This window comes from Chiloscyllium punctatum, chromosome 40 (assembly GCF_047496795.1).
Source record: "Chiloscyllium punctatum isolate Juve2018m chromosome 40, sChiPun1.3, whole genome shotgun sequence".
NCBI classification, from domain to species: Eukaryota; Metazoa; Chordata; class Chondrichthyes; order Orectolobiformes; family Hemiscylliidae; genus Chiloscyllium; species Chiloscyllium punctatum.
Window position 1 is genome coordinate 35,432,600 of NC_092778.1, and position 27,995 is coordinate 35,460,594.

The 27,995-nt window shown below is 42.1% G+C and overlaps 1 protein-coding gene and 1 long non-coding RNA gene across 2 annotated transcripts in view; one reads left to right on the forward strand and one right to left on the reverse strand.

The window, feature by feature from the left end:
• Positions 1-12,144, forward strand: part of LOC140464459 (BTB/POZ domain-containing protein KCTD5-like) — a 76,486-nt gene extending 64,342 nt beyond the window's left edge. Inside the window, exons 6-7 of the mRNA XM_072559528.1 lie at positions 3,866-3,991; positions 8,721-12,144. Coding sequence (XP_072415629.1) covers positions 3,866-3,991; positions 8,721-8,750 — 156 coding nt within the window. The 3' untranslated portion in view covers positions 8,751-12,144. The remainder of the gene's footprint in view (positions 1-3,865; positions 3,992-8,720) is intronic.
• LOC140464460 (uncharacterized) lies at positions 1-27,995 on the reverse strand. The gene is made up of 3 exons (XR_011954930.1): positions 27,877-27,995; positions 19,605-19,703; positions 1-478 (listed from the first exon to the last, which is right to left on the reverse strand). It is a non-coding gene; the product is annotated as an uncharacterized lncRNA (long non-coding RNA).

Sequence of the window (27,995 nt, forward strand, 5' to 3'; positions counted from 1 at the left end):
TCGCAGTATAGACCAGCCTGACCCAGACCTCCCAGAACTACAGAATAACCTCAATTATCCACACAAAACGGGCAGGGAGTATTTTGTTCGGATAACTGAGTTTGGATAACTGGTCGGATAATAGGTAGTGTTTTTACGGGACCTTGAAATCTCTTCTGATAATCTGAAATTCGGAAAATTGATGCTTGGCTAATTGAGGTTGTTCGAAGAGGCAAAATAAACAAAACTCAGGTCATTAAGGCGGGGAAAATTTTCCACTGACCCCTGTGTGCAGCTGTTAGTCCAAATCTCGGGTTCTGATGAATATTCTACAATATCTGTTTTTGTTTGAGGAGTCCTGTGACAGATTCAACACTTTCTTGAAATAATTCATCAAATTGAGCTTTTGATTGCTGGCCAAGCAACTGTATCTGTGAGGGTAAGTCAGCCAGGGGAACATCTGATGGTGTGTGAGCAAATTACTGTTGACGCTGGAAATCTGAAATAGAAATAAAATTACAAACCAATCAAGTTTGGTGTTTTGTGAAGAAAGAAAGTGATAACCTTTCATATCAATAACCCATTGTCTGAACTGCTTGGAGATGTAACACCTTTTTAAATGAGGCAGGGCAAATGGGAGGAGAGAACAAAAAGGAAGGTCCAACAATTTATGTTGCATGAGAAGAGGGTGCTGGTTGTTTAGTGAGTTTGGTAGAAGTGTTATTATGGAGAATGGAAATTAGGAAATGAGTTGATTACTGTAAAGCAAACCAACTCAGGAATGGGACTAAATCTGCTATCTTTAATCCTGAAAAATGCTTTCTGTACATCCTGACTACCTTGAAAGCATAAAATATCACAAAAATTTGAGCAAGAGGTGAAGCAAACTGTTTCATGTTACAACTATGCCGGAGCAATCAGAGTGGTGTTTGCCGGTAAAGTCTGCTACCGTCGAGCAAAAAATGTTGTGTACCACACAAATGAGTAATGTATACATGAATTTCAGCATCAATGTGGTGACAGGTATGTAGGCCATACATTCTAACACATGGTGGATCACATCAAGCAACACAAGTACTGACTGCATCCACCACCTTTATAAAATTCAAGTGTCTAACTAATCTGATTTATGCTAAGAGTTATGCAAACAACTAATTCTGATTATTGTTTGAGCTCATTAATGTGCTAGAAGCTACATATATTCACACACAAAGTCTTTTGCAAACAGAGCATGTCATCATTGTGCATTTATCACCCAAACAAAAGCTTGGTGGGTCACCCATTTGCTTGTGCACACTACTTGGTAATGCTTTGGTCCAATTAGAATTCCTCTGCCTCATTTGAATTTGAATTTGGTGATTAACTGTTCCTTGTTGTGGTTCTGTTCGCCGAGCTGGGAATTTGTCTTGCAAACGTTTCGTCCCCTGTCTAGGTGACATCCTCAGTGCTTGGGAGCCTCCTGTGAAGCGCTTCTGTGCTGTTTCCTCCGGCATTTATAGTGGCCTGTCTCTGCCATTTCCGGTTGTCAGTTCGAGCTGTCCGCTGTAGTGGCTGGTATATTGGGTCCAAGTCGATGTGTTTGTTGATGAGTGCCATGCCTCTAGGAATTCCCTGGCTGTTCTCTGTTTGGCTTGCCCTATAATGGTAGTGTTGTCCCAGTCGAATTCATGTTGCTTAACTGTTCCTTGGTGCATTCTCCATGGCAAGACCTTTGCCAATCAGAGTCTTTGCTAACAAATCAGCAACCTCTTCTCGTGCAGTAGAAATTGTTGTTCACTTTTGACTGTTCTGATGAGTGCAACACAGAAAGCTTTGGCAGCATCTCTCTCTTCAGCAATGCATAATTCCTGTACAGTACAACTATAACACCTAAAAGGGAAAGTCTGTGATCTGATGGGAAAGCATGAGAGATTAAACAATGATTCAAAGTAAAAAGCTATGGTAATGGAACATGAAAGAAAGAAAAGATGGGTCGAGAGGAGGTATAACCAGGAAAACCAGAATAATCACTAATAACTGCATTACAAAAATAGAAAGTAGAAAAAAAGCAAGGGAAAAAATGGGGTAAAGGTGATGAGATTGTTGAACTCAATGTCCAATCCTGCAAGGTTTTAAAATACTTAGTGGAAAGATGCGATGCCGTTCCTTTTGCTCATTGTTCAGATGCTGTGTATGTATAGTGGAAGCACTTGGTTAAGATATCAAAAATGATCACTGGCCAGCTCCTTTGTAATGGTTTGGATTTGGACTGATGAATACACTGCTGATCATTTGTAACCAGGGAAGTGCACATAGAAATTAAGTGAAAATTGCACTGGAATCATTTGGATGCTCTTGAAATAGTGGCAAGTTATGCAAGATAATGGACAAATTAAGTGATCACAATCCCTAACTTTTGTGGAGCTGAAAGGAAGATTGGGTTAAAATATTCATTAGTGGGTTCCATTCCGAATTTAATGAATAATAAATCAATGGCTGAATTATCTACTTGATATTTCCCCAAATTCCATGTACTTTTGGAAGCAGATGGCATTTGGTTCAATTATGAACCAAATTTGTGGCAAAAGCTTGAGTTGAGATCTTCATAAACTAGCACTGTAACTTGACATTGCCTGAGTAGGATGTTAGTGTCTGGCGTGGGGTCTTGTCTCATCTTCCTATCTCCTGGCGACTGTCAGCACCACTGGCAGTCACTGCAGTATTTGGTTCCAGGCTCCTGTATCTTTACCCTGCAGAGGATGTTCACAGGATCACTGCTGTGGTTCTGATTTAATCGCATTCACATCTGAGTCTTGCTCAGTTTCTTTTTGCCTGCTGCCACAGTTGTAACACTTTTTGATGTGGCAGTCACCAAACCATAAGCCATCTCAGTCTTTATCTGTAATATTATTCACTGTCTGGCCACACCACCGATCTTGCTTTTCTAAATTTAAAAATTAATGTATTTAATATATTTTGAAAAAGTGCTTGTTCATGTGCAGGTATATTTAATGTATTTAGCATTCACTTTCCTGCCTTTGTCCTGTAAAGCCACCGATAGCTTGAAGTTATTCAGCTAAGGAGGTACTGGACTCCAGTGTCTCATGTCGGACAACTTCCATTTTCCCCAAGCACTGAAATATGAGATGACAGAGATCGGAATGGTGGAAACAAAAAAGAGGTCCATATGAAAGGAAAGGGAAGGGAAGGGATCAAGATGCTGCAGGGTATGATGGAAGGAGTTAAATAAGGGAAATGAGAGAGACAGCAGGAATAAGTTAGGAAGGATGTGAAAGGAGTATTTTCAGCATTATCATTGCCCTTAGAGGCTGAAATCTTTTTTATCCTCCCAAGATTGACTTGGATTATTGCTTGTATGTAATGTCTGGTTGATTGTATCTATTTTATGCCATTATAATGATCAACCTTAAACTATAAATGAATTCTCCCTTTGCTCCTGAACTTCAAGACTTTGTTGAAACTAAATTGGTTGTGCCCATCCTAATTTGTTTCAGCCAGAGGCAGTAATTCATTCACACTTGCTGTTAAGTGTGCATTTTAAGAGTGATTTGTTGATTATAATCTGTGTCTGTTAAAACTTTCAGCACGTGGCATCTTGAGAAGCATGACCATATACCACCAAACATTATCCTTCCTTTTGCCTTTCTGTTGCTTATGCTGTGTATCACTCATACTGTAGGATGTTTTTATAATTACCTAAACTGATGTAAATTGAATTCAATTATTGATGCTTTTATGGAGCAGAGGGTATTGGGATTGGTGTCAGTTGGCAACTTGACATTATTACCCCGTTTCCCTGATTGCATGATAATTTGGGAACATGTCTTGATTGTTGACCTCTGTGAATGAATGTTGATTAATCAAATCATCTTATTCCCCTATCCAGTTAGTCAGTATTGGCTCTTCCTATAACTATGGAAATGAAGACCAGGCTGAATTTCTTTGTGTTGTCTCCAGGGAGTTGCATAATGCTCCATATGGCACAAACACGGAACCCAGCGAAAAAGCCAAGGTGAGTGAAATTGTACAAATTAACCCTCATTTATGGACTGAAAGTGCTTGTTTTCTGTGGTTCTGATCTCTGGCATTAATCCAGCACAAAGTATGACAAAAGTCATTTTGAAGAGTCCAAACAGAAATGAATTTGTGGAGTGTCAAATGGTCTTTGTCAGCAGTCCGTCATTGTATGCAGCATTCTCATATGTGCACAGGAGTGACTATTGTTTCTGTAAAATTAGATAAGGAGAGCACATTACAGTGCGGGCTGCATATGGGAATATATCATGCAAACATTGGGTGCAAAAAGTGATGTGCGCCAACACTCATTATGATAAGCAGAATAGATATTTAAATCTCTCTCTCAAGGTTACCATATACAACTGATTGGGCATTTCACATAATTTAAGTATGTAATAGATTTAACACTTGAAAAGAGGGGAAGAAGAGTAGAAGAAAGGGTCTGTGATAAGGTGAAGGGCAGGATAGATTGCATGATAAAATATTTTATGATTCAAAGCAAGAGGAAGTGGTATTGAGACAAGTAAAGGATCTCAAGTTGTCAAAAGGTGACGTGAATCATCTGGTAACTGCTATCTCAGCACAAAGTAAAGTAAAAATTTTGAAGAGGGGAAAGAAAAGTTTAAAAAGGCGGCAAAAAAACAGAAAACAATATGAGCAGAGATTATGATCTAAAATTAAATTCAGTGTTAAGCTCAGAAGGCTTTTCTTGAGCTTGTATATAGTTTTAATGGAATACTGACAAGTCAAAGTCAGAAACAGTGTGGGAGCAAGATGGAGACTTAAAATTACATCACTGAAGCTTGGGGGTAATACTGTGGACTGAGGTGTTTCACAAAGTGGTTATCCAGTGTGTGTTTGATCTTTCCTTTGTAGAGATCGCCACATTGTAAGCAACTAATGCAATATACTGACAAGGAGTCATAGAGCTGCACAGCATGGAAATAGATCCTTCAGCCCTACTCGTCCATGCCGAACAGATATCCTGGATTAATCTAGTCCCATTTGCCAGCATTTGGCCCATATCCCTCTAAACCCTTCCTTTTCATATAGCCATCCAGGTGCCTTCTAAATGTTATAATTGTACCAAGTTCCATCACTTCCTCTGGCAGCTCAGTCCATACACACACCGCCCTCTATATGAAAACTTTGCCCCTTAGGTTCCTTTTAAATCTATGCCTTCTAGATTTTGAATTCCCCAACCCAGAAAACACCTTCTCTATTTGTCCTATTCATGCCCCTCATGATTTTATAAGCCTCTGTGAGGTCACCCCTCAGCCTCCAACGCTCCAGGGAAAACAGCCCCAGCCTATTCAGCCCCTCCCTATAGCTCAAGCCCTCCAACCATGGCAATATGCTTGTAAATTTTTCTGAACCCTTTCAAGTTTCACAACATCCTTCCTGTAGCAGTAAGACCAGAATTCAATGCAGTATTCCAAAGGTGACTTAACCAATGTCCTGTGGAGCTGCAACATGACCTCCCAAGTCCTTCACTCATTTGCTCTGGCCAATAAAGGCAAGCATGCCAAACACCGGCTTCACAATCCTACGTATCTACAACGCCACTTTTAAGGAATATTAACCTGCGCTCCAAGGTCTCTTTGTTCAGCAGCACTCTCCAGGACCTTATCGTTAAGTGTATAAGTCCTGCCCTGATTGCCTTTCCGAAATGCAGCACTTCGCATTTATCTAAATTAAACTCCATCTGCCCTTCCTTGGGCAATTGGCTCATGTGATCAAGAAATTGAAAAAGTAAAAGTAAATTGCTGTTTCACCAGGATGGAATGGATCATTGAAAATGAGGAAGTTCAAGGTTTTGCATGTCATATGCTTGCATAAAAATAAATCTTTGTTCCCTTAAGTGAAAACTGAAACACTGAACTCGCTCCTTTGGGAGTCGACACTGTGTCTATATTGGAAGTCCTCCCAAATATCACCTTGGATCTCCATTTTCACAAGGCGAAGAAGATTGAAGTAAAAACAAATATTGGATTTCAAATTCATGAAAACAGTAAAACAAATTGTATAACTTTTTATTAATGGCCTTTCTCCATCTATTTCTGCTGAACCCTTTTTTTAGTGCTGACAGGATACTTGACTATAGTTTGAAAGTTTAAATTTCCTACAACATTCTTTTTCCTTCCTGTTTATATTTTTGCTGCATGTTGAATCCAGAGCGAAGATGAAGAAACGGATTGCGAAATGAATGATTCAGATTAATTTGAAATAAAATGTACTGGTGAGCATTGGCTACCTGTAGAAACCCATGAACCCTCTTATTTTCCCCATTTGCCCCTCACCCTTGTAGAACTGTAAACTGTGACCCTGCACTGGACCAGCCTGGATGCCCATGTGCCTGGTAGAATGATATTGTGCTATGTGTTGTCCTTGTGTTGAATGCTCTGCTGTGCTGCAGTCAGAGATGATTGGTATAGTCCACCACGGAGACCCAAGCTTCAATTTTGAGGACATCTACAAAATACATGCACTAAAAATCCAATTTCTTGTACCTTGTCCTGTTGCCATTTGTATATATCTACATAGTCCCTTTGCTGGGTGCTAAGATATTGATAATCAGAAACATGCTCCCACCTGTTTAGTTTACGTTAAGTTGTGTTTTGAGTTTATTGCTTACTGTGCATCTGATTTTCAGAATACAAGGTGGGAGGGAGGGGAGAACTGTTGCTGTTTTACTAATAACATGAGCAGATTGAAAACTCTGCTGCAATCCATCCTCAATTTGTATCATCAAAGCCTTTTGCCATTCCATGTCGTCTCTGATCCAATACAAGCAAGACTAGTCAGTCCTCGATCTTGCTGTGCTGCTGAATGAAACCTTGAGCAGATCGCCTAGGTATTGCCTCTGACACAAGGGAGGCTTTGGCAATTCATTTCAGCTCGTGTTGCTCTCAATAACTTGATTCCATTCTCAATTTTTAACTTAACGATATTAAGACTATTAATATTAGGATAGGTATATAGTCATTCCTTGCCTTGCTGGTCTGCTATTACCACTTTAATCATTTTACCTTCATTCTTTACTGATACTTCTTTATGACTAGCCCCATGGATCCAAAATCCTAAAAAATCACCGATGCTGTAAGTCAGAAACAAAAGCAGAAACTGTTGGAAAAATGCAACAGGTCTGTCTGGCAGCCTCTGGAGAGAAGGTAGAGTTAATGTTTTGAGTTCAGTGACCCTTCAGAAACCACAAAATCCTCTAATGTTTCTCTGCGGAAAAAGTTTTTAGATTGTTAGTTTCTTGGCTGTTGAAAGCTTGTCCCTGACTCCCAACATTATATTTATTCAGTATACAAATGTAAAAGGGGAATGGTTCTCATCTGACCAAGTTATAAACGCACTGCAGAGACGGTAAGTGGAGGTCAATGTCACTGCTGTCACGAAACACAATGTGAAGCATCTATTTCTCAGAATTGTACATTGTTACATGTGTGGACTAAGGTCCACTGTGCTGCACGATCCACATCCAGGCTTCATCCCTGGTCCTGTCTCTTATTATTGAACTTGATCTTACTGCCCCTAAAATTTTGATCAGCCTGTCCTACTGGAAAGGAGTATTCTTCCGTTAGTGAACATTGTCAGTGCAGGACTGGGCTTGGCTGTGATGCTTTCACAATTGGACTGCTTGATGGTACTTAATATTCCACCTTATCTTTGAGGAAAAAAACCTCCTGGCTAAGGCATTGGGAAAACCATACCACAGTGAAAAATTAACATCTTCAGGAGGGGCAGTTTGAATTTGTCTGCCTCTTTGGAATGAGTTTAAATGAGTTATTTCAGGATTGCAGACACTGTCCAAAATCTTATGCAATCTTAAGTACAAGCTATGCTTTAGTGCCAGTCAACAGCATCATAATTTAGCAGCCGCATTTTTTTAATTAAGTTGAATAAATTTCATAGAATTAGTCTGAGTGCTGATACCATTGTTGCTGTTCTGTGAAGCTGTATTCTTCATCACTTGAATGCAAAACCTAGAGGAACCCTGATCATTTAGATGTGCTGCTGGAAGTAGTACCTCTTAGCCAGTGTAATACATGCAACTTCATGCAACAGTTATTGTACTGATTAGAACATTTTAATATTTTTAATAATGCAGAGGTGTAAGGGAGCCAGACTATGGGATAAGCCACTTTCCTATCATCCCTTAATGTCTGTAAATGCTTTCCATGTTTGATTTGAGCCCAGTCCTCCTGTCAAGTAATGTGCACACATGCATTAGGGATTCCAATCACATTCAGGAGCAGAAACCTTAAATGATTGATTTCTCCTTGAGAGTATTAGAAAACAGCTATGCTGTGGCATACTTTCCCTCGTGTGCCTTCCAAGGCAGGAAGTTTTAAAAAAAGTGTTGTCTACTTAGTTGCTTTTGCTAATCTACTGACCAGACAGTTAGGCTAGATATCCAAACAGAATTTCAGTGTTGAATTTGTTATATTATGGGTGTGCTATCAAGGTGATGCTATCAAGGTGATGCATCTGTGTACATCATAGATTTTGCTGTCTTGTTGAGGTGAGGTGCCTGAAATCTTTGGTAGTTAGCTTTTTTATCAAGATGGCGTATCTGTGAACTGTGGTGCATTATGAGCTGTTTTGTCAAGGTGCTGCAGCCGAGTTCTATGGTATTGTATAGTCTGTGCACAGAGGTTATATATGGATCTTATAGCGGGGATTACAGTAACATATATGTTTACTTTCTCTTACAGATTCTGCAAGAACGAGGATCACGGATGTGATGTCAGTTCTGTATTGACCTATCAAGAAATTTTAAGTTATTTTACTTTCTGGAGAAATGCAAGAGGGAGCAGCCAGAACATTTCCTGCAAAGCCTTTGAACCTTGATCTCCCTCTCTGCCTCCACTGTACAAAGACTGAGTTTTCGTACTGACAGTGAACATTTCAAGAGTTTAGAAACCTTAATGCATCATAAAGACATCTGTATATCGAAGCATGTCTAGCTAGGGGCAACAGTATCACTTCGGCGATGGAGTACAACTGGTCAACAGCCTACTTTGGCAATGTTTTGCTCCTTGGATTAAACCAATAAATGCCTATTTGTAAAATAATTAGGTTAAAATAATATTTTGCAAAAAAGCCTGGAACTTGAACTGAGTGTAAAGCTGACGTATCAGTTTATTGATTTATGGAGTAAAGGCTGTGTCACATTCAACAGATGCGCTTCCACATGGCTCTGATTAAGCTAATTCCTTCAGAAATGTATGTAGGCTGCAAGAGGAAGCGCACACAGTGGCTGGGTAATCACCTCTCACTGTACTTCAAAATCAGCTGCTTCAGTTTGCTAAATGTTCTGTGGATGCTGGAGATGGACCCAAACAGTTCCAACTGACATTTCATGTTCTATTAAGAAAGATAGCCATCAGTGTCTACTGAAAGCAGCTTATCTTGAAGATCATAGGGAAAATGTACAAGGAACTGCCAAATTCTGACAGAATATTTTTAAAAGGTCGCATGGTGTAATGCTTTTTATTTTAATAATTGCTGTTTTCAACACTTGAGAAGTGGTTTGTACACTTTTGGATTCTCTCTGTCTATCACACACTCGCGCGCGCGCGCACACACACACACACACATTTTTAGGGTTTTTGTGTACTATTAAAGACCTATAGTTCAAGCTGTTAAATCTTTCCAGTATGTTTTAAACGTTTATATATCTATAAAAAAAAACTTTCTGAAGCCAACGCTTGGACTTGTTGCAATTCTGGCTGTTTTCAGAACAACATTTCAATTGATTGTACCTAAGTACAGTGAAATGCAAGCATTACAAGCACATCATAGTAAGTAAGGACATAGAGATCATAGGGTGAAAAGAACTTGGACAGAGTGAGGCTTGCGGGTTAGACTGCCCAGGATATACGTGAGGCAAGAACAACATTAACAAGATCAAGATTATTTGAAGTTAGAGTGTCCAATTCATCAGTCTAATAATGGCAGGGAAGAAGCTGTTCTTGAACCTGTTGGTGCTGTGTTCAAGCTTCTGTATGTTCTGCCTGACAGCATTTCTCATTGTTATAACTACTGATTTCTATTGCGCTTTTTAGTGTGTTTCACCCTTTCCTCAGGGACATTGTCCGTTATTGGCCAATTAAACAAAAATCACCTCAGTGAAACAATTTAGCCAGAAAACCATTTAAATTGAGCTGTTTGTGCTGAATATGGCACTCCTTTTCCCAATCCAGTAGGAGAGTTTAAGGGTTCTAAATCTCTCTCCCTTCATAAAGGTCAATTTTTCTGTTTCATTTGGTGTTTTCATCAGACATGGAAAATGTCTATGGTGTCAGTTAGTACTCATACCCTCTGGAAAACCTTAATGCCTAACATGGCCTCAACTAGGGTGACAATATAGACCTTGCAAGTAATCTCCACATTCCTGAATAATTGATGTAGGCTCAGTCAAAATTTCCACTTTGATGCACTATCCATTGACTCCAGCTGGAATGTACATGAATGGGCAATAGAAGTGAGAACAGGTTCAGTTTACGCTGTAGCCACATTTTGTTGTGAACGAGTCTCTTTTAACAATCCACCTGTAAACTTAGAAAATAAAATTAGACACCTGGGTGTCAGTGATGGGTAGCTGTAGAATTGAGCAAACAAAATAACAGCCAAGTGCCACTGCTTTGTACCTGTGTGAGCTGAACAAACAACATTTATATGTTCAGCCCCACACAGGATTTCCCATGTTTACACAGATCTGCACACTAGTTCTGCTCCTGTGTACATAGCACAACATACTGTTCACTTTGTGTATATCCAGTCTTTCACACCATTTCACCTTGTTTACACAGTCCACAAGCTGCTTTCCCTTGTGGTTATGCAGACCACGCGCTGCTTTTCCTTATGTTTACACAGTCCACGCGCTGCTTTCCCTTGTGTTTATACAGTCCACACGTCACTTTCCCTTCTGTTTACACAGTCCACGTACTGCTTTCCCTTGCATTTGCGCAGTCCACATGCCGCTTTCCCTTACATTTGCGCAGTCCATGCAATTTTTGCTTGTACTTAGTCTGCTGTTAAAACCAAAAGATTGGGGGTATTAAACAAATTTAAAATTATGTTGAACAGAACAAGGTCGCAAACTGACTTTATTCCAGTGTTCATATAAGATTGCATGTGGGAGATTTAGAACAAATATCAAGAGAAACTTCTGAGTTGAGACTGTAAAAGTCACTTTCAGGATTAGTGGTCAGTGCAGAAACTAAGATTGAGAGATGGAACAGAAAGGGAGGAGGAATATAGATAAAGGTGGATAAATGTGTTTACTTCCACAAAAAGTGTTAAAACACTGATATGTGTTTGTTGGATTGAACGGTCTGTTTCTGTGTTGTAACTTTAATGTATTTCTGTACATTTGTAGTTGGTGTATAAATGGTTAAACGCGTTGTTCTGATTTGTTTGTAGTAGGAGAAAGGAATTTAATAATAGTGAATTTACACCTTCTAGACTTTCCTTTGATTAGTCTCTAACTGCCCCATACAACTGTCCCAGGTTTTCCACCTGAACTGTGCAAACAAAGCGAATCTGAGCCAGAAAGGCATTGGTGGGCCAAATTAGACCCAGCACCTGAACTAAAAAAAACTAATGTATCTCTTGGAGTTTGTTTGCTTCTGTCAAAAGGTCTGCAAATACTTGTGGATGACGACTGGCAATTGGGATGAGGTATTTGTCTGATACCTTTGAAATTGCACATCAGCATACACTACTACCATCAATACATTAGAACAGAAAAATTGCATTTTACTGGTCCACTTCAGGTCAAGGCTATGAACAGCACAGTGTATGATCACTAAGTAGTCCAAGATTAGATGCAATGAGACAGAATCTTTTAAGGTCATGCCTATGTTCTGGGGGTGTCTGGTCCTTATGACAATTATAAAATCAGTTAATTTTGGGAATTTATTCCGGACACATTTATCAAAACATACTAATTTGGATTCCTAAGAGAGAGCTTTGGGAAGTGTTGTCAATTAAGCTGTGGTTTTCTGATCATTCTTCCAAACCAATTCAATTTTTGTTGTGATAAATCTGCAAAGGCTGAAAGCTTTTTTTTGTATATTGTTGCATTGGTTGAACACAATAAAAGCCAGTTCCTCACTGACTGCAATGATCTAAGACTTGTGTACATTGTTTGGTCATGTTGAAATGCTCGAAATCCCTTTCACACAATTCTGCAATTATCTTTCTATTCCTGCTTTCCATATCCAACAAGTAGGAAGTGAATCTGGCTTGGATTATGAATTATCTGAAGCATTGCAGTGCCTGAATTGAGCCTAACTCCACAATATTCTAAGGGTCATCGAACCCAAAATGTTAACTTTGATTTCTCTTCACAGATTCTGCCGGACCTGCTGAGTTTTTTTCCAGCAACTTCTGATTTTGGGCCCGGTAATAGAGTTACTAAGAGCATCAATTAAGCAGTGCCTATAATTGCCCAAGTAAATTTGGCCTAGCACGATGATTAAAGTCTGACTGCCAGCTTTGAATACAATGAGGGAAAATGTGAGGTTATGCACTTTGACAAGAAGTATATTGTTTAAATAGGGAAAGACTGCAGGAAGCTACAGCACAGAAAGATCTAGGAACTCTTGTGCATCCATCACAAAAAGTTAGCATTCAAGTTCAATAGGTAGGACAAATGGAATGTTGGCCTTTATTTCAAAGGAATGAAATATAAAAATACGGAGATCTTGCTCAAAACTATACAAGGCACTAGTCAGAACACAGCTGGAAAACTTTAAACAGTTCTGGGTCCCTTATCTAAGGAAAGATATGCTGGCATTGGAGACAGTCCAGAAAAGGTTCACTAGGCTGTTTCCCAAGTATGGAAGCCATCTTCGGAGGAGAGGTTGAGTAGGATGGGCCCGTACTCGTTGGAATTTAGTAGAATGAGAGATGACCTTATTGAAACAAACAAATTGTTAGGGAACTTGACAAGTTGTATATGGAGTGGTTGTTCCCGTGGTTTGAAAGTTTTGACCAAGACACCATAATCTCAGAGTAAGTGGTTACCCATTAAATAAAGATGAGAAATTTCTTCTCTGAGAGTAATTAAATTCTTTACCTAAGAGAATGGAGAGGCTGGGTTGTTAAGTATATTCAAGGCTGAGATGGTCAAATTTTTAATCGGTAGGGGAATCGAGGCTTGTGAGGAGAAGGTGGGAAAGTGGAGTTAAAGGTAGTCAGATCAGCTATGATTTCATTGAATTGCAGAGCAGATTTGGCAGGCTGAATGATCTGCTTCAATGCCTTATAGTTCTCTGCTGAATTAATAGGCTGGTGGGTGTAATGGATGAGAAGCGGCTAGTCTCTCCTTTTAAGAGACTAAGTTGAGGAACAGCTCTGGCTGCAATGGTTTCCTCGTGAGCTTCTAACACTCCATTTAGTCTCTCTGTTGTCTGTTGGAGGACAGTAACAAGATAAAGAAAAGGGATGAAGGTTAAAGAGTAATTTGAGTTTATATCCCAGAGTTGGCTCCATATTTCTGCCTAGGATTTAATTGTAAAAAACCTAGTAAAACTGCATTGAAACTGTCATCCTCTCTGGTCTATGTTTTTTTTAGTAACTTCATTGTGCCTCATCCTTAACCTCATCAGTAATTTGCTCATAAGTGGCTTGCCTGCCCAAGATAAAACCAACACTTCCATATATTGGCCAGTATGTTACTTCTGGTCTTGTGATTTGAGAGAAAATGAATACCTGGTTATGGAACTCCATTACTAAGTGGGAAGATTTCAGTTTCAAACTTTTCCATACCAGTTGTTCTCACTGAGTTGTGAATCCTCTGGAATTGTTGAAAGCTGTATGGAATGGGTAAGGATTCAATTGGGCTAAGCAGTGCCTGTTTTTGTGGTTATCTGTTCATACTTGATGTAAAGACCAGCAATTGGTGTCAGGAATTGGAAGTCAGCTTTTTTTTTCATTGGGCTTCCATTCAAGTAGAAAACATCCCAACCAGAAACAAATTTTCAGTTAAGATTTGGGATGGGCAATTGAATTCAGGGCACCTGGAAATAGGAACTGCTTCTCTCTTTCAAAGAACCAGAGTGAGTTAATTTGAAGTGAGTTATAATGGGTGGATTGGAATGTTAAATAAGCTTAGTTACTGTTGCATTAGTGGGAAACAGAATTACATGAAATGTTTTCTATTTTGTAAATTCATCCAAATCTTATGAACAATTGAGTTTAATAGCTATTGTATATGGGAAAATGATATCTGTGCCCCCCCCCCCCCCCCGACTCTTCCTTGTTTCGTGACCCAATGCATTGAATAGACAAGTATTATTTTCTTGGAGTTTCAGCAACTAAGAGAAAGTGAGGGCTGCAGATGCTAAAGAGTCAGAGTCAAAGTGTGGCGCTGGAAAAGCACAGCAGGTCAGGCAGCATCCATGAAGCAGGAGAATTGGCATTTTGGGCATAAGCCCTTCAGGAATGTCTTGAAGTTTTGTCTAGCTTGCTCCTAAACTACTTCCACGGATTTGGTGTATAGGTTGCAGTTCTTTCTTGCCTGTGAGAATGCGAAGAAAATTAGGATTGCAGAGAGTACACATCTTGATTCAGTACAGATTTGTTCAGTCTTGAGACACAGCAGGTCAGGCTAAACTCAAAAATTATGCCCCAGCAGAAAAGACAATTTACCTACAATCGAGTGCAGACTATGTACTCCTGCAGATGTTATTTTTCTTAAATTTCCTATCTGAATCAACATCTGTCGGCCTAATTTCCTAATCTATCCAAAGCCTATGTTTTTATTTACTTTTCCTTTTTAATTGATCAACCCTAAATGAATGAGCAATTTAGGATTGTTATACAATTCCAGACTGAACAATGTGTTGATTGCCATGTGTTATGACTCCATGAATCTCAAATGCCTAACCCTACCACACCATTGACCATCTTGTAGAGATGTGTTTAATTACAACATTTAAAAGACACTTGGCAGTTACATGGATAGGAAAGGTTTTGAGGGATATGGGCCAAACACAGGCAAATGGGACTAGTTCAGTTCAGGACAGCCAGTTAGCAAGGACGAATTGTGCTGAAGGGTCTGTTTCTGTGCTATATGACTCTGTCTCCCAAATGACACTCAAACGTTTTGCTAAAGTTCAAATAGAATAGTAGTAAGTTTGCAGAGGACACCAAAAGTGGAGGTGTAGTGGTCAGCGAAGAAGGTTACCCCTGAGTACAATGGGATCTTGTTTTGACAGGCCAATGGGCTGAGGAGTGACAGATGGTATTTAATTTAGATAAATGTGAGGTGCTGTATTTTGGAAAGGCAAGTCAGGGCAGTACTTATACATTTATAGTAAGGTTCTGGGAAATGTTGCTGAACAAAAACAGCTTGGAGTGCAGGTTCATAGTTCGTTGAAAGTGGAAGTCACAGATAGATAGTGAAGAAGGCATTTAGTAGGCTTGCCTTTATTGGTCAGTGCATTGCATATTGGAGTTGGGAGGTCATGTTGTAACTGAACAGGACATTGGTTAGGCCATTTTTGGAATACAGCATGCAATTCTGGTCTCCCTGCTATAGGAAGGATTATGTGAAACTTGAAAGGATTCAGAAAAGATTTACAAGAATATTGCCAGAGTTGGAGGGTTTGAGCTACAGGGAGAGGCTGAATAGACTGGGGTTATATTCCCTGGAGCATCAGGGACTGAGGAGTGACCTTAGAGATTTATAAAATGATGAGGGTCATGGATGGGGTAAATAGACAAAGTCTTTTCCCAGGGATGCGGGAATCCAAAACTAGAGGGCATAGGTTTAAGGTTCGAGGAGAAAGATTTATAAAGGATCTAAGGAGCAACTTTTTCCACACAGAGGGTGGTGAGTGTATGGAATGAGCTTCTAGCGGAAGAGGTGGAGGCTGGTGCAATTACAACATTTAAAAGGCATCTAGATGGGTAAGTGAATAGAAAGAGTTTAAGACAAATATGGGCCAAATGCTGGCAAATGGGACTAGATTTATTTAGGATATCTGGCTGGCATGGACGAGTTGGACCAAAAGATTTGCTTGTTTCCATGCTGTACATCCTCACGACTCTATAATATATCAATCTGGAGCCTTTTCCACTTAACCTTTTACTTGCCCTCAAAAACTTTCCCAAATCCATATGTGCACTTAAAATTTTATTATTCGTAAGTGGTTCTTTACTCCTCCTTCAAGACCTTGTTGCTACAGGGATTGTACTAAAGCCCTATTTGTAGTTGTGCATTGGCCTTATCCTGTCTTCGTTCATGCACATGTCTAAGTTTGCTAGTCACTTATAACGTAGAACAGTGCAGCACAGACAGGTCGTTCAGTCCTCAATGTTGTGCCAGCATACATACCCTTCATTGCACTAACTTCTATATGCCTATCTAGGAGTTGCTTAAATGTCCCTAATGTATCTGACTCTACTACCATTGCTGGCAGTGCATTCCACACACCCACAACTCTCTGTGTGAAGAGTCTACCTCTGACACCTCCCCTACCTTAAAATTGTACACACTCGTGATGGACATTTCCGCCATGGGAAAAAGACTCTGGCTATCCACTCTACCAATGCCTCTCAACATCTTGCAGACCTCAATCCAGTCACCTCTCATCCTTCTTTGCTCCCATGAGAAAAGCCCTAGCTCCCTCAACCTTTCTTCATAAGCCATGCCCTCCAATCTAGGCAGCATCCTGGTAAATCTCCTCTGCACCCTCTCTAAAGCTTCCACATCTTTCCTACAATGAAGCATCCAGAACTGAACACAATATTCCAAGTGTGGTCTAACCAGGGCTCTATAGAGCTGCAGCATAACCTTGCGGCTGTTAAACTCAATAACCTGGCTAATTAAAGCCAACACACCATATGCCTTTGTAACAAACCTATCAACCTAGGTGGCAACTTCGACAGATTTATGGACTTGGACACCAAGATCCATTTGGTCCTCTACACTACAAGAATCCTGCCTTTAACCCTGTATTCTACATTCAAATTTGACCTTCCAAAGTGAATGACTTCACACTTTTCCAGGTGGAACTCCATCTGCCACTTATCAGCACAGTTCTGCATCCTGACAATGTCTCTTTGCAACCTACAACAGCCCTCCACAACTCCTCCAACATTCGTGTCATCAGCAAACTTACTAACCCACCCGTCTACTTTATCATCTAAGTCATTCATAAAAATTACAAAGAGCAAAGGTCCCTGTGGAACACCACTGGTCACTGAGCTTCAGGCTGAGTACTTTTTGTCTACCACCACACACTGTCTTCTATGGGCCAGCCAATTCCATATCCAGACAGACAGGTTTCCCTGTATCCCATGCCTCCTTACTTTCTGAAAGAGCCTGCCATGGGGGACCTTATCAATTGCCATGCTAAAATTCACGTACGCCACATCCACTGCTCTACCTTCATCAACATGATTTGTCATATCCTCAAAGAATTCAGTAAGATTTATGAGGCATGACCTGCCCCTCTCAAAGCCATGCTGACTATCTCTAATCAAATCATGGTTTTCCAACTAACCATAAATCCTGTCTCCCAGAATCCTCTCCAATACTTTGCCCAACACTGATGTAAGACTGACTGGTCTATAATTCCCAGGATTATCCCCATTCCCGTTCTTGAACAAGGGAATAACATTTGCCACCTTCCAATCATCTGGTACTACTCCAGTGGACAGTGAGGACACAAAAATCATCGCTAAAGGCACAGCAATCTCTTCCCTCGCTTCCTGTAGTAACCCTGGGTTTAATCCCGTCTGGTCCAGGGGATTTATCCATCCTTACATTTTAAAACATTTTCAGCACATCCTTCTTCCTAACATCAACCTGTTCTAGCATATCAGTCTGTTTCATGCTGTCCTCTGAAATGTCAAGGTCCCTCTCAGTAGTGAATAGTGAAGCAAAGTATCCATCCCTGCCAGCTCTAACTCCAAGTGCAAGTTCCCTCCACTATCCCAAATGGGTCATATCCTCACTCCAACCATCCTCTTGTTCCTTACATAAGTGTAGAACGCCTTAGGGTTTTCCTTAATCCTACCTGCTCAAGCTTTTTCATACCCCCTTCTAACTCTCCTAAGTCTATTCTTCAGTTCCTTCCTGGCTACCTTGTATACATCTTGGGGTTTCAGTCCTGCTAGACTTGGGGGCTTGAACTTTGACCCTTATCACCTTATTAAACTTGGAATTTCTCACCTTAACATTTCATCATCGAGACCAAGAATTCTAACTGTGCTTTGTTGAAGGTGACATGACATGTGGTAGAACAACCATGCTCTTCAGCCATATCTTCAGATTAAAGTGCCTGGTTACAAATGAATATGTTTATAATACTCTCCTCTTAAGTGTTTCTATTACTGTGACCAGTGGGAGATGTATTGCTGTCCCTAACCCTCTGGTACTTTGCATAGATGATTTTCTTATATACAATGAGAGTAAATCTGATCACCAATCAAACAGGAGGATTAGATTAGATTCCCTACAGTGTGGAAACAGGCCCTTCAGTCCAACAAGTCCATACTGACCCTCCAAAGAGGAACCCACCCAGACCCATTTCCCTCTGACTGATGCACCTAACGCTATGGACAATTTAACATGGCCAATTCACCTGACCTGCACACCTTTGGATTGTGGGAGGAAACCGGAGCACCCGGAGGAAACCCGTGCAGACACGGGGAGGACTACAGATGCTGGAGATCTGAGTCGGAAGTGGGGTGCTGAAAAGCACAGCAGGTTGGGCAGCATCCGAGGAGCATGAGAATCGATGTTTCAAGCAACAGCCAGAGGAGCTGCATGGTCTTCACCTAAATATTGTATTAAAGCTTCAACATCTTTACCTGTCTGCCCTCTGGTGGCCGTCAGAAGTATACCTCAGCCCAGAGCTCACAATGTGACTACATAACTATAATTTGAATCAGATTCTAAGTTTATCTAGAGTCATAGAGATGTACAGCTTGGAAACAGACCCTACGGTCCAACCTGTCCATGCTGACCAGATATCCCAACCCAATCTAATCCCACCTGCCAGCACCCGGCCCATATCCCTCCAAACCCTTCCTTTTCATATACCTATCCAAATGCCTCTTAAATGTTGCAATTGTACCAGCCAATAGACATTTTCTTTGAATGGCTGCTGAACTGAGATTTGAGTAAACAAGATCTTATATTTCTACAGTACTTTATACAATCTCAGGATGTCCCTAAATGCTTTGTATCCAATAAGGCAGTGTTGTAATGTGGCAGCTATTCAGTGGAAAGTCAGCATCTATCAACACTGCAGGCATTTGTGACAGGATTATCCTGTTCTAGGATTCATTAAAAAAAACTCAACAAAAGGCACAAGAATAGGTAACGTAAAGGAGATAGTAGGAAGGATGACGTCTTGGTTTTAAGGGTAAGGAGAGGGGTGCACAGGTCATAACTGGAGCAGTTTAGGTTACTTATCCCATCAGGCCTGATGGATCATTTGCTGATGTGTTGTGGCCTTAAATCGATGTCCTGCCTGCCTTCACAACCCATGATGTTCAAAAGCCAATCTCAGTACATTCAACAGCACAGCCTCCACGGATCTATCTGGAAATGAATTTCAAAAGCCAATGACCCTCTGTGAGAAGCAGTTCCTCATCTTGTCTTGAGGTCATGACCCCGCTCCAGTCCAGAAGTAGAGCAAAGAATATTGGTGTACTTTGGTGTTGAAACCCTGAAGGAGAATAGAAATGGATATGTTAAGGAAAAGGCAAATGATTTGTGGGTATCTGCGCTGTAGGTCAGTAACCGCTGGGGCAATGGGTTTGGAATGGAATATGTAATGTTGGGTCAACTAAAATTGATGTTACTATATATTATTGTACACTTTCATTATGGGGTTCACTAGTGCAGGAAAAAGAGGCCTGATAGAGGTCTTTAAAATTAACGAAGTCAAAAACTACACGGCAGTGGGTTACAGTCCAACGTTTGGGGCCCCACTGCTTCCTCAGGTGAAACTGAAAATTAACAAACAGTGAAATTCACAATTAAACTTGGAGGAACTGTTGGGCGAAGTTCACAGCACAGAATCAGATAAGTTAATTGTTGTTTGAAGTCTGTCCAAGAGAAAGGCTGCAGTAGTGAGTATAGTGGATTCTTCGCAGCTACACTGGCACCACCTTTTCCTCCGCTTCATCGATGACTGTATCGGCGCTACCTCGTGCTCCCACGAGGAGGTTGAATAGTTCATCCACTTTACTAACACCTTCCATCCCGACCTCAAATTTACCTGGATCATCTCAGACTCCTCCCTCCCCTTCCTAGACCTCTCCATTTCTATCTCGGATGACCGACTCAACGCGGATGTTTACGATAAACCAACCGAATCCCACAGCTACCTAGATTACACCTTCTCCCACCCTACCCCCTGTAAAAACGCCATCCCATATTCCCAATTCCTTCGCCTTCGCCGCATCTGCTCCCAGGAGGACCAATTCCAAAACCGTACAACCGAGATGGCCTCCTTCTTCAAAGACCGCAATTTCCCCTCAGACATGATCGGCGATGCTCTCCACTGCATCTCCTCCACTTCCCGCTCCTCTGCCATTGAAACCCGCCCCTCCAATCGCCACCAGGACAGAACCCCACTGGTCCTCACCTACCACCCCACCAACCTCCAGATACATTATATCATCCTTCGTCATTTCCGCCACCTCCAAACAGACCCCACCACCAAGGATATATTTCCCTCCCCACCCCTATCAGCGTTCCGGAAAGACCACTCCCTCCGTGACTCCCTCGTCAGATCCACACCCCACCACCAACCCAACCTCCACTCCCGGCACCCTCCCCTGCAACCGCAAGAAATGCAAAACTTGCGCCCACACCTCCCCCCTCACTCCCCTCCAAGGCCCCAAGGGATCCTTCCATATCCGTCAGAAATTCACCTGCACCTCCAGACACATCATTTACTGCATCCGCTGCACCCGATGTGGCCTCCTATACATTGGGGAGACAGGCCGCCTACTCGCGGAACGTTACAGAGAACACCTCTGGGACACCCGCACCAACCAACCCAACCGCCTCGTGGCTGAACACTTTAACCCCCCCTCCCACCCCACCAAGGACATGCAGGTCCTTGGCCTCCTCCATCGCTAGACCATGGCAACACAACGCCTGGAGGAAGAGCACCTCATCTTCCGCCTCGGAACCCTCCAACCACAAGGGATGAATGCAGATTTCTCCAGCTTTCTCATTTCCCCTCCCCCCACCTTTTCTCAGTCCCAACCCTCGGACTCAGCACCACCTTCTTGACCTGCAATCTTCTTCCCGACCTCTCTGCCCCCACCCCCTCTCCGGCCTATCACCCTCACCTTAACCTCCTTCCACCTATCATATTCCCAACGCCTCTCCCCCAAGTCCCTCCTCCCTACCTTTTATCTTAGCCTGCTTGGCACACCCTCCTCATTCCTGAAGAAGGGCTTATGCCCGAAACGTCAATTCTCCTGTTCCTTTGATGCTGCCTGACCTGCTGCGCTTTTCCAGCAACACATTTTTAAACTCTAAATAGTGGATTCTTTCTTGATTATATGTTTTTGGAGATAAGTCTCTTGATTAAACTTAAACTATAAGCCATAGCTATTCATTCAACCTGGGGCAGTGTTTGTAGAGGAATAAGACGGTGTTATTTTCTGGGTCTGTAGATTGTGAAGGAGCAAAAATGGCCTTTGCAGTGATATGTACTTCTTGTCAGATTTGTGAGTTTAAAGAGAGTTTAAGGGTTACTGCAGATTATATCTGCCATAAATGCTGTTGGATGAGAATCTTATCAGATCGAGTGGATCGGTTGGAAAGACGGATAGAAACGATGAGAAATTTGTAACAGCAACAGTATGTGATGGATGGCAGTTATAGGAAGGGGCGGGAAGTCTCAGATACAGTAACATAGATGGGTTAACTCCAGGAAGAGTGAGAGAGGTCAGCAACTAGGGCAGGAGTCTTTTGTGGATATACACATTTCAAACAGGTATGCTGTGTTGGAAAATGTAGGGGGTGATGGATTCTCAGGGGAATGTAGCACAAACAGCCAAGTTTCTGGTATTGAGACTGGCTCTAATGCAACGAGGGGTACGTCGGCTTCCAAGAGATCAATTGTGTTAGGGGATTCTGTAGTCAGAGGTACAGACAGATGTTTCTGGGGCCAGCAGAGAAAAAGCAGAATGGTATGTTGTTTCCCTGGTGCCAGGATCAAGGATGTCTCAGAGAGGGTGCAGAATGTTCTCACGGGGGAGAGGGGCCAGCAAGAGGTCATTGTCCACATTGGAACCAACGACACTGGAAAGAAAAAGGTTGAGATTCTGAAGGGAGATTACAGAGAGTTAGGCAAAAATTTAAAAAGGAGGTCCTCAAGGGTAGTAATATCTGGATTATTCCCAGTGCTACGAGCCAGTGAGGGCAGGAATAAGAGGACAGAGTAGACGAATGCATGGCTGAGGAGATGGTGTATGGGAGAAGGAGTCACATTTTTGGATCATTGGAATCTCTTTTGGGGAAGAAGTGACCTGTACAAGGACGGATTGCACCTAAATTGTAAGGGGACTAATATACTGGCAGGGAGGATTTGGTAGAACTGCTTGGGAGGATTTAAACTAGTAAGGTGGGGGTGGGTGGGGGTGGGTGGGACCCAGGGAGATAGTGAGGAAAGAGATCGATCGGAGACTGGTACAGCTGAGAACAGAAGTGAGTCAAACAGTTAGGGTAACCAGGGACAAGGTAGGACTAATAAGTTAAACTGCATTTATTTCAATGCAAGGGGCCTAACAGGGAAGGCAGATGAACTCAGGGCATGGTTAGGAACATGGGACTGGGATATCATAGCAATTAGGGAAACATGGCTCAGGGATGGGCAGGACTGGCAGCTTAATGTTCCAGGATACAAATGCTACAGGAAGGATAGAAAGGGAGGCAAGAGAGGAGGGGGAGTGGCGTTTTTGATAAGGGATAGCATTACAGCTGTGCTGAGGGAGGATATTTCCGGAAATACATCCAGGGAAATTATTTGGGTGGAACTGAGAAATAAGAAAGAGATGATCACCTTATTGGGATGGTATTATAGACCCTCCAATAGTCAGTGGGAAATTGAGAAGCAAACTTGTAAGGAGATCTCAGCTATCTGTAATACTAATAGGGTAGTTATGTTTGGGGATTTTAACTTTCCAAACATCGACTGGGACTGCCATAGTGTTAAGGGTTTAGATGGAGAGGAATTTCTCAAGTGTGTACAAGACAATTTTCTGATTCAGTATGTGGATGTACACCTACTAGAGACAGTGCAAAACTTGACCTATTCTTAGGAAATAAGACAGGGCAGGTGACTGAAGTGTCAGTGGGGGAGCACTTTGGGGCCAGCGACCATAATTCTATTTGTTTTAAAATAGTAATGGAAAAGAATAGACCAGATCTAAAAGTTGAAGTTCTAAATTGGAGAAAGGCCAATTTTGACCGTATTAGGCAAGAACTTTCGAAAGCTGATTGGAGGCAGATGTTCACAGGTAATGGGACGGCTGGAAAATGGGAAGCCTTCAGAAATGAGATAACAAGAATCCAGAGAAAGTATATTCCTGTCAGGGCGAAATGGAAGGCTGGTAGATATAGGGAATGCTGGATGACTAAAGAAATTGAGGGTTTGGTTAAGGAAAAGAAGGAAGCATAGGTCAGGTATAGACAGGATAGATCGAGTGAATCCTTAGAAGAGTATAAAGGAAGTAGGAGTATACTTAAGAGGGAAATCAGGAGGACAAAATGGGGACATGAAATAGCTTTGGCAAATAATTTTAAGGAGAATCCAAAGAGTTTTTACAAATATATTAAGGACAAAAGGGTAACTAGGGAGAGAACAGGGCCCTCAAAGATCAGCAAGGCAGCCTTTGTGTGGAGCCACAGAAAATGGGGGAGATACTGAGTGAATAGTTTGCATCAGTATTTACTGTGGAAAAGGATATTGAAGCTATAGACTGTAGGGAAATAGATGGTGACATCTTGCAAAATGTCCAGATTACAGAGGAGGAAGTGCATGAAACGTTTAAAAGTGGATAAATCCCCAGGACCTGATCAGGTGTAACCGAGAACTCTGTGGGAAGCTAGAGAAGTGATTGCTGGGCCTCTTGCTGAGATATTTGTATCATCGATAGTCACAGGTGAGGTGCCGGAAGACTGGAGGTTAGCAAACGTGGTGCCACTGTTTAAGAAAGGTGGTAAAGACAAGCCAGGGGACTATAGACCAGTGAGCCTGACCTCAGCGGTGGGCAAGTTGTTGGAGGGAATCCTGAGGGACAGGATGTACATGTATTTGGAAAGGCAAGGACTGATTCAGGATAGTCAACATGGCTTTGTGCGTGGGAAATCATGTCTCACAAAATTGATTGAGTTTTTTGAAGAAGTAACAAAGAGGACTGATGAGGGCAGAGCAGTAGATGTGATCTATGTGGACTTCAGTAAGGCGTTCGAGACTGATTAGCAAGGTTAGGTCTCATGGAACACAGGGAGAACTAGCCAGGGAGAAGACAGAGGGTGGTGCTGGAGGGTTGTTTTTCACTGTGACCAGTGGAGTGCCACAAGGATCGGTGCTGGGCCCTCTACTTTTTGTCATTTACATAAATGGTTTGGATGCGAGCATATGAGGTACAGTTAGTAAGTTTGCATACCTCTTTTAGGTATGTGAAAGGGGAAAAAATGGTTCAGACTAAAATCGGGCCCTTGAAGACTGAAACAGGGGAATATATTACGGGGAACAAAGAAATGGCAGAAGAGTTGAATTGGCACTTCAGATCTGTGTTCACTGGGGAAGACACAAGCAATATCCCAGAGATAACAGTAGCTGAAGGACCTGAACTGAAGGGAATTTATATTTGCCAGGAATTGGTGTTGGAGAGATTGTTAGGTCTGAAGGCTGATAAGTCCCCGGGGCCTGATGGTCTACATCCCAGGGTACTGAAGGCTCTAGAAATCGTGGATGCGTTTGTGATTATTTTCCAGAGTTCGATAGATTCAGGATCAGTTCCTGCGGATTGGAGGGTGGCTAATGTTGTACCACCTTTTAAGAAAGAAGCGAGAGAGAAAGCAGGAAATTATAGACCAGTTAGTCTGACCTCAGTGGTGAGAAAGATGCTGGAGTCAATTATAAAGGATGAAATTGCGATACATCTGGATAGCAGTAACAGGATAGGTCAGAGTCAGCATGGATTTATGAAGGGGAAATCATGCTTGACTAATCTTCTAGAATTTTTTGAGGATGTAACTCTGAAGATGGACAAGGGAGATCCAGTGGATGTAGTGTACCTGGACTTTCAGAAAGCCTTTGATAAAGTCCCACATAGGAGGTTAGTGAGCAAGATTAGGGCACATGGTATTGGGGGTAAAGTACTGACTTGGATTGAAAATTGGTTGGCTGACAGGAAACAAAGACTAGTGATAAACGGCTCCCTTTCAGAATGGCAGGCGGTGACCAGTGGGGTACCGCAGGTATCAGCGCTGGGACCGCAGCTTTTTACAATATATATTAATGATATAGAAGATGGTATTAATAGTAACATTAGCAATTTTGCTGACGATACAAAGCTAGGTGGCAGGGTGAAATGTGACGAGAATGTTAGGAGATTACAGAGTGACCTGGACAGGTTAGGTGAGTGGACAGATACATGACAGATGCAGTCTAATGTGGATAAATGTGTGGTTATCCACTTTGGTGGCAAGAACAGGAAGGCAGATTACTACCTAAATGGAGTCAAGTTAGGTAAAGAGGCAGTACAAAGAGATCTGGGTGTTCTTTACACCAGTCAATGAAGGCAAGGTACAGCAGGTAGTGAAGAAAGCTAATAGCAATTGAGTATAGAAGCTAAGAGGTTCTTCTGCAGCTGTACAGGGCCCTGGTGAGACCGCACATGGAATATTGTGTGCAGTTCTGGTCTCCAAATTTGTGGAAAGACATTCTGGCTATTGAGGGAATGCAGCATAGGTTCACGAGGTCAATTCCTGGAATAGCGGGACTATCTTATGTTGAAAGATTGGAGCGACTGGGCTTGTATACCCTTGAGTTTAGAACACTGAGAGGGGATCTGATTGAGATGTATAAGATTATTAAAGGATTGGACACTCTGGAGGCAGGAAACATGTTTCCGCTGATGGGTGAGTCCCAAACCAGAGGACACAGCTTAAAAATAAGGGGTAGGCCATTTAGGACAGAGATGAGGAGAAATTTCTTCACCCAGAGAGTGGTGGCTGTGTGGAATGCTCTGCCCAGAAGGCAGTGGAGGCCCAGTCTCTGGATTCGTTTAAGAAAGAGTTGGATAGAGCTCTCAAGGATAGTGGAGTCAAGGGTTATGGAGATAAGGCAGGAACAGGATACTGATTGAGGATGATCAGCCATGATCATAATGAATGGAGGTGCAGGTTCGAAGGGCAGAATAGCCTACTCCTGCACCTATTGTCTATTGTCTATGACACCAAAATTGGAGGTGTAGTGGACAGCGAAGAGGGTTACCTCAGATTACAATAGCATCTGGACCAGATGGTCCAATGGGCTGAGAAGTGGCAGATAAATGCGAGGTGCTGCATTTTGGGAAAGCAAATTTTAGCAGGACTTATATACATAATGGTAAGGTCCTAGGGAGTGTTGCTGAACAAAGAGACCTTGGAGACCTTGAACCATGCAGGTTCATAGCTCCTTGAAAGTGGAGTCGCAGTTAGATAGGATAGTGAATAAGGCGTTTGGAATACGTTCCCTTATTGGTCAAAGTATTGAGTACAGGAGTTGGGAGGTAATGTTGCGGCTGTACAGGACACTGGTTAGGCCATTGTTGGAATATTGCGTGCAATTCTGGTCTCCTTCCTATCGGAAAGATGTTGTGAAACTTGAAAGGGTACAGAAAAGATTTACAAGGATGTTGCCAGGGTTGGAGGATCTGAGCTACAGGGTGAGGCTGAACAGACTGGGGCTGTTTTCCCTGGAGCATCGGAGGCTGAGAGGTGACCTTATAGAGCTTTACAAAATTATGAGGGGCATGGATAGGATAAATAGACAAAGTCTTTTCCCTGGGGTCGGGGAGTCCAGAACTAGAGGGCATAGGTTTAGGGTGAGAGGGGAAAGATATAAAAGAGACCTAAGGGGCAACTTTTTCACTCAGAGGGTGGTACGTGTATGGAATGAGCTGCCAGAGGATGTGGTGGAGGCTGGTACAATTGCAACATTTATGAGACATTTGGATGGGTATATGAATAGGAAGGGTTTGGAGGGGTATGGGCCGGGTGCTGGCAGGTGGGACGAGATTGGGTTGGGATATCTGATTGGCATGGAAGGGTTGGACCAAAGGGTCTTTTTCCATGCTGTACATCTCTATGATTCTATGTTTTCACTTTGATGTTTTGGAACAAGTCGGTATGAAGTTAATGGATCGAATGACGAATTTAATTAAGTGTCTTTGTACACCCCAGAAGGGGAGAAACTAGATACCCTGGACTGAAATGAGGGCAGTATGCTCTGGTATTTGGAATTTGTCTGATGAACACTGGCACCAGGAAGCACTGGTTATGATATGACTGCAGCGGGAAGTTTTATGCGATTCTCCATGTTTTCCGGGGTGAGGAATGGGCGGGATGTTTGTGCTGCTGAGATTCTATGTGGCTATATCAGGAGGAAATGGAACTCGCTGATTGATGTGTTTAGGACGCAGCTACACATCGGTGTAGCTCTGTCTTTTCTCACCTTGCTAGGGTAAATTGGGAGTTCGCTCCTGTGAAGATTAAAACGGATCACAGATTCACTGAACCGAATGGCCTCTTCCTATGCTGCAGTCTATGATACAAACGTCTCAGAAATATGTCAAATTGTTATTTAAAAAAAACTGAATCACCATTAAGTCGGGCTGGGAATGCCTGTGTCTTCAATCCTTAGGGGAGGGGGATGAGTAACAAGCTCTGGGCCAAACTGGACATTAAACAGCTGGGAGTCAACCTGTGCACAGCAAGATCC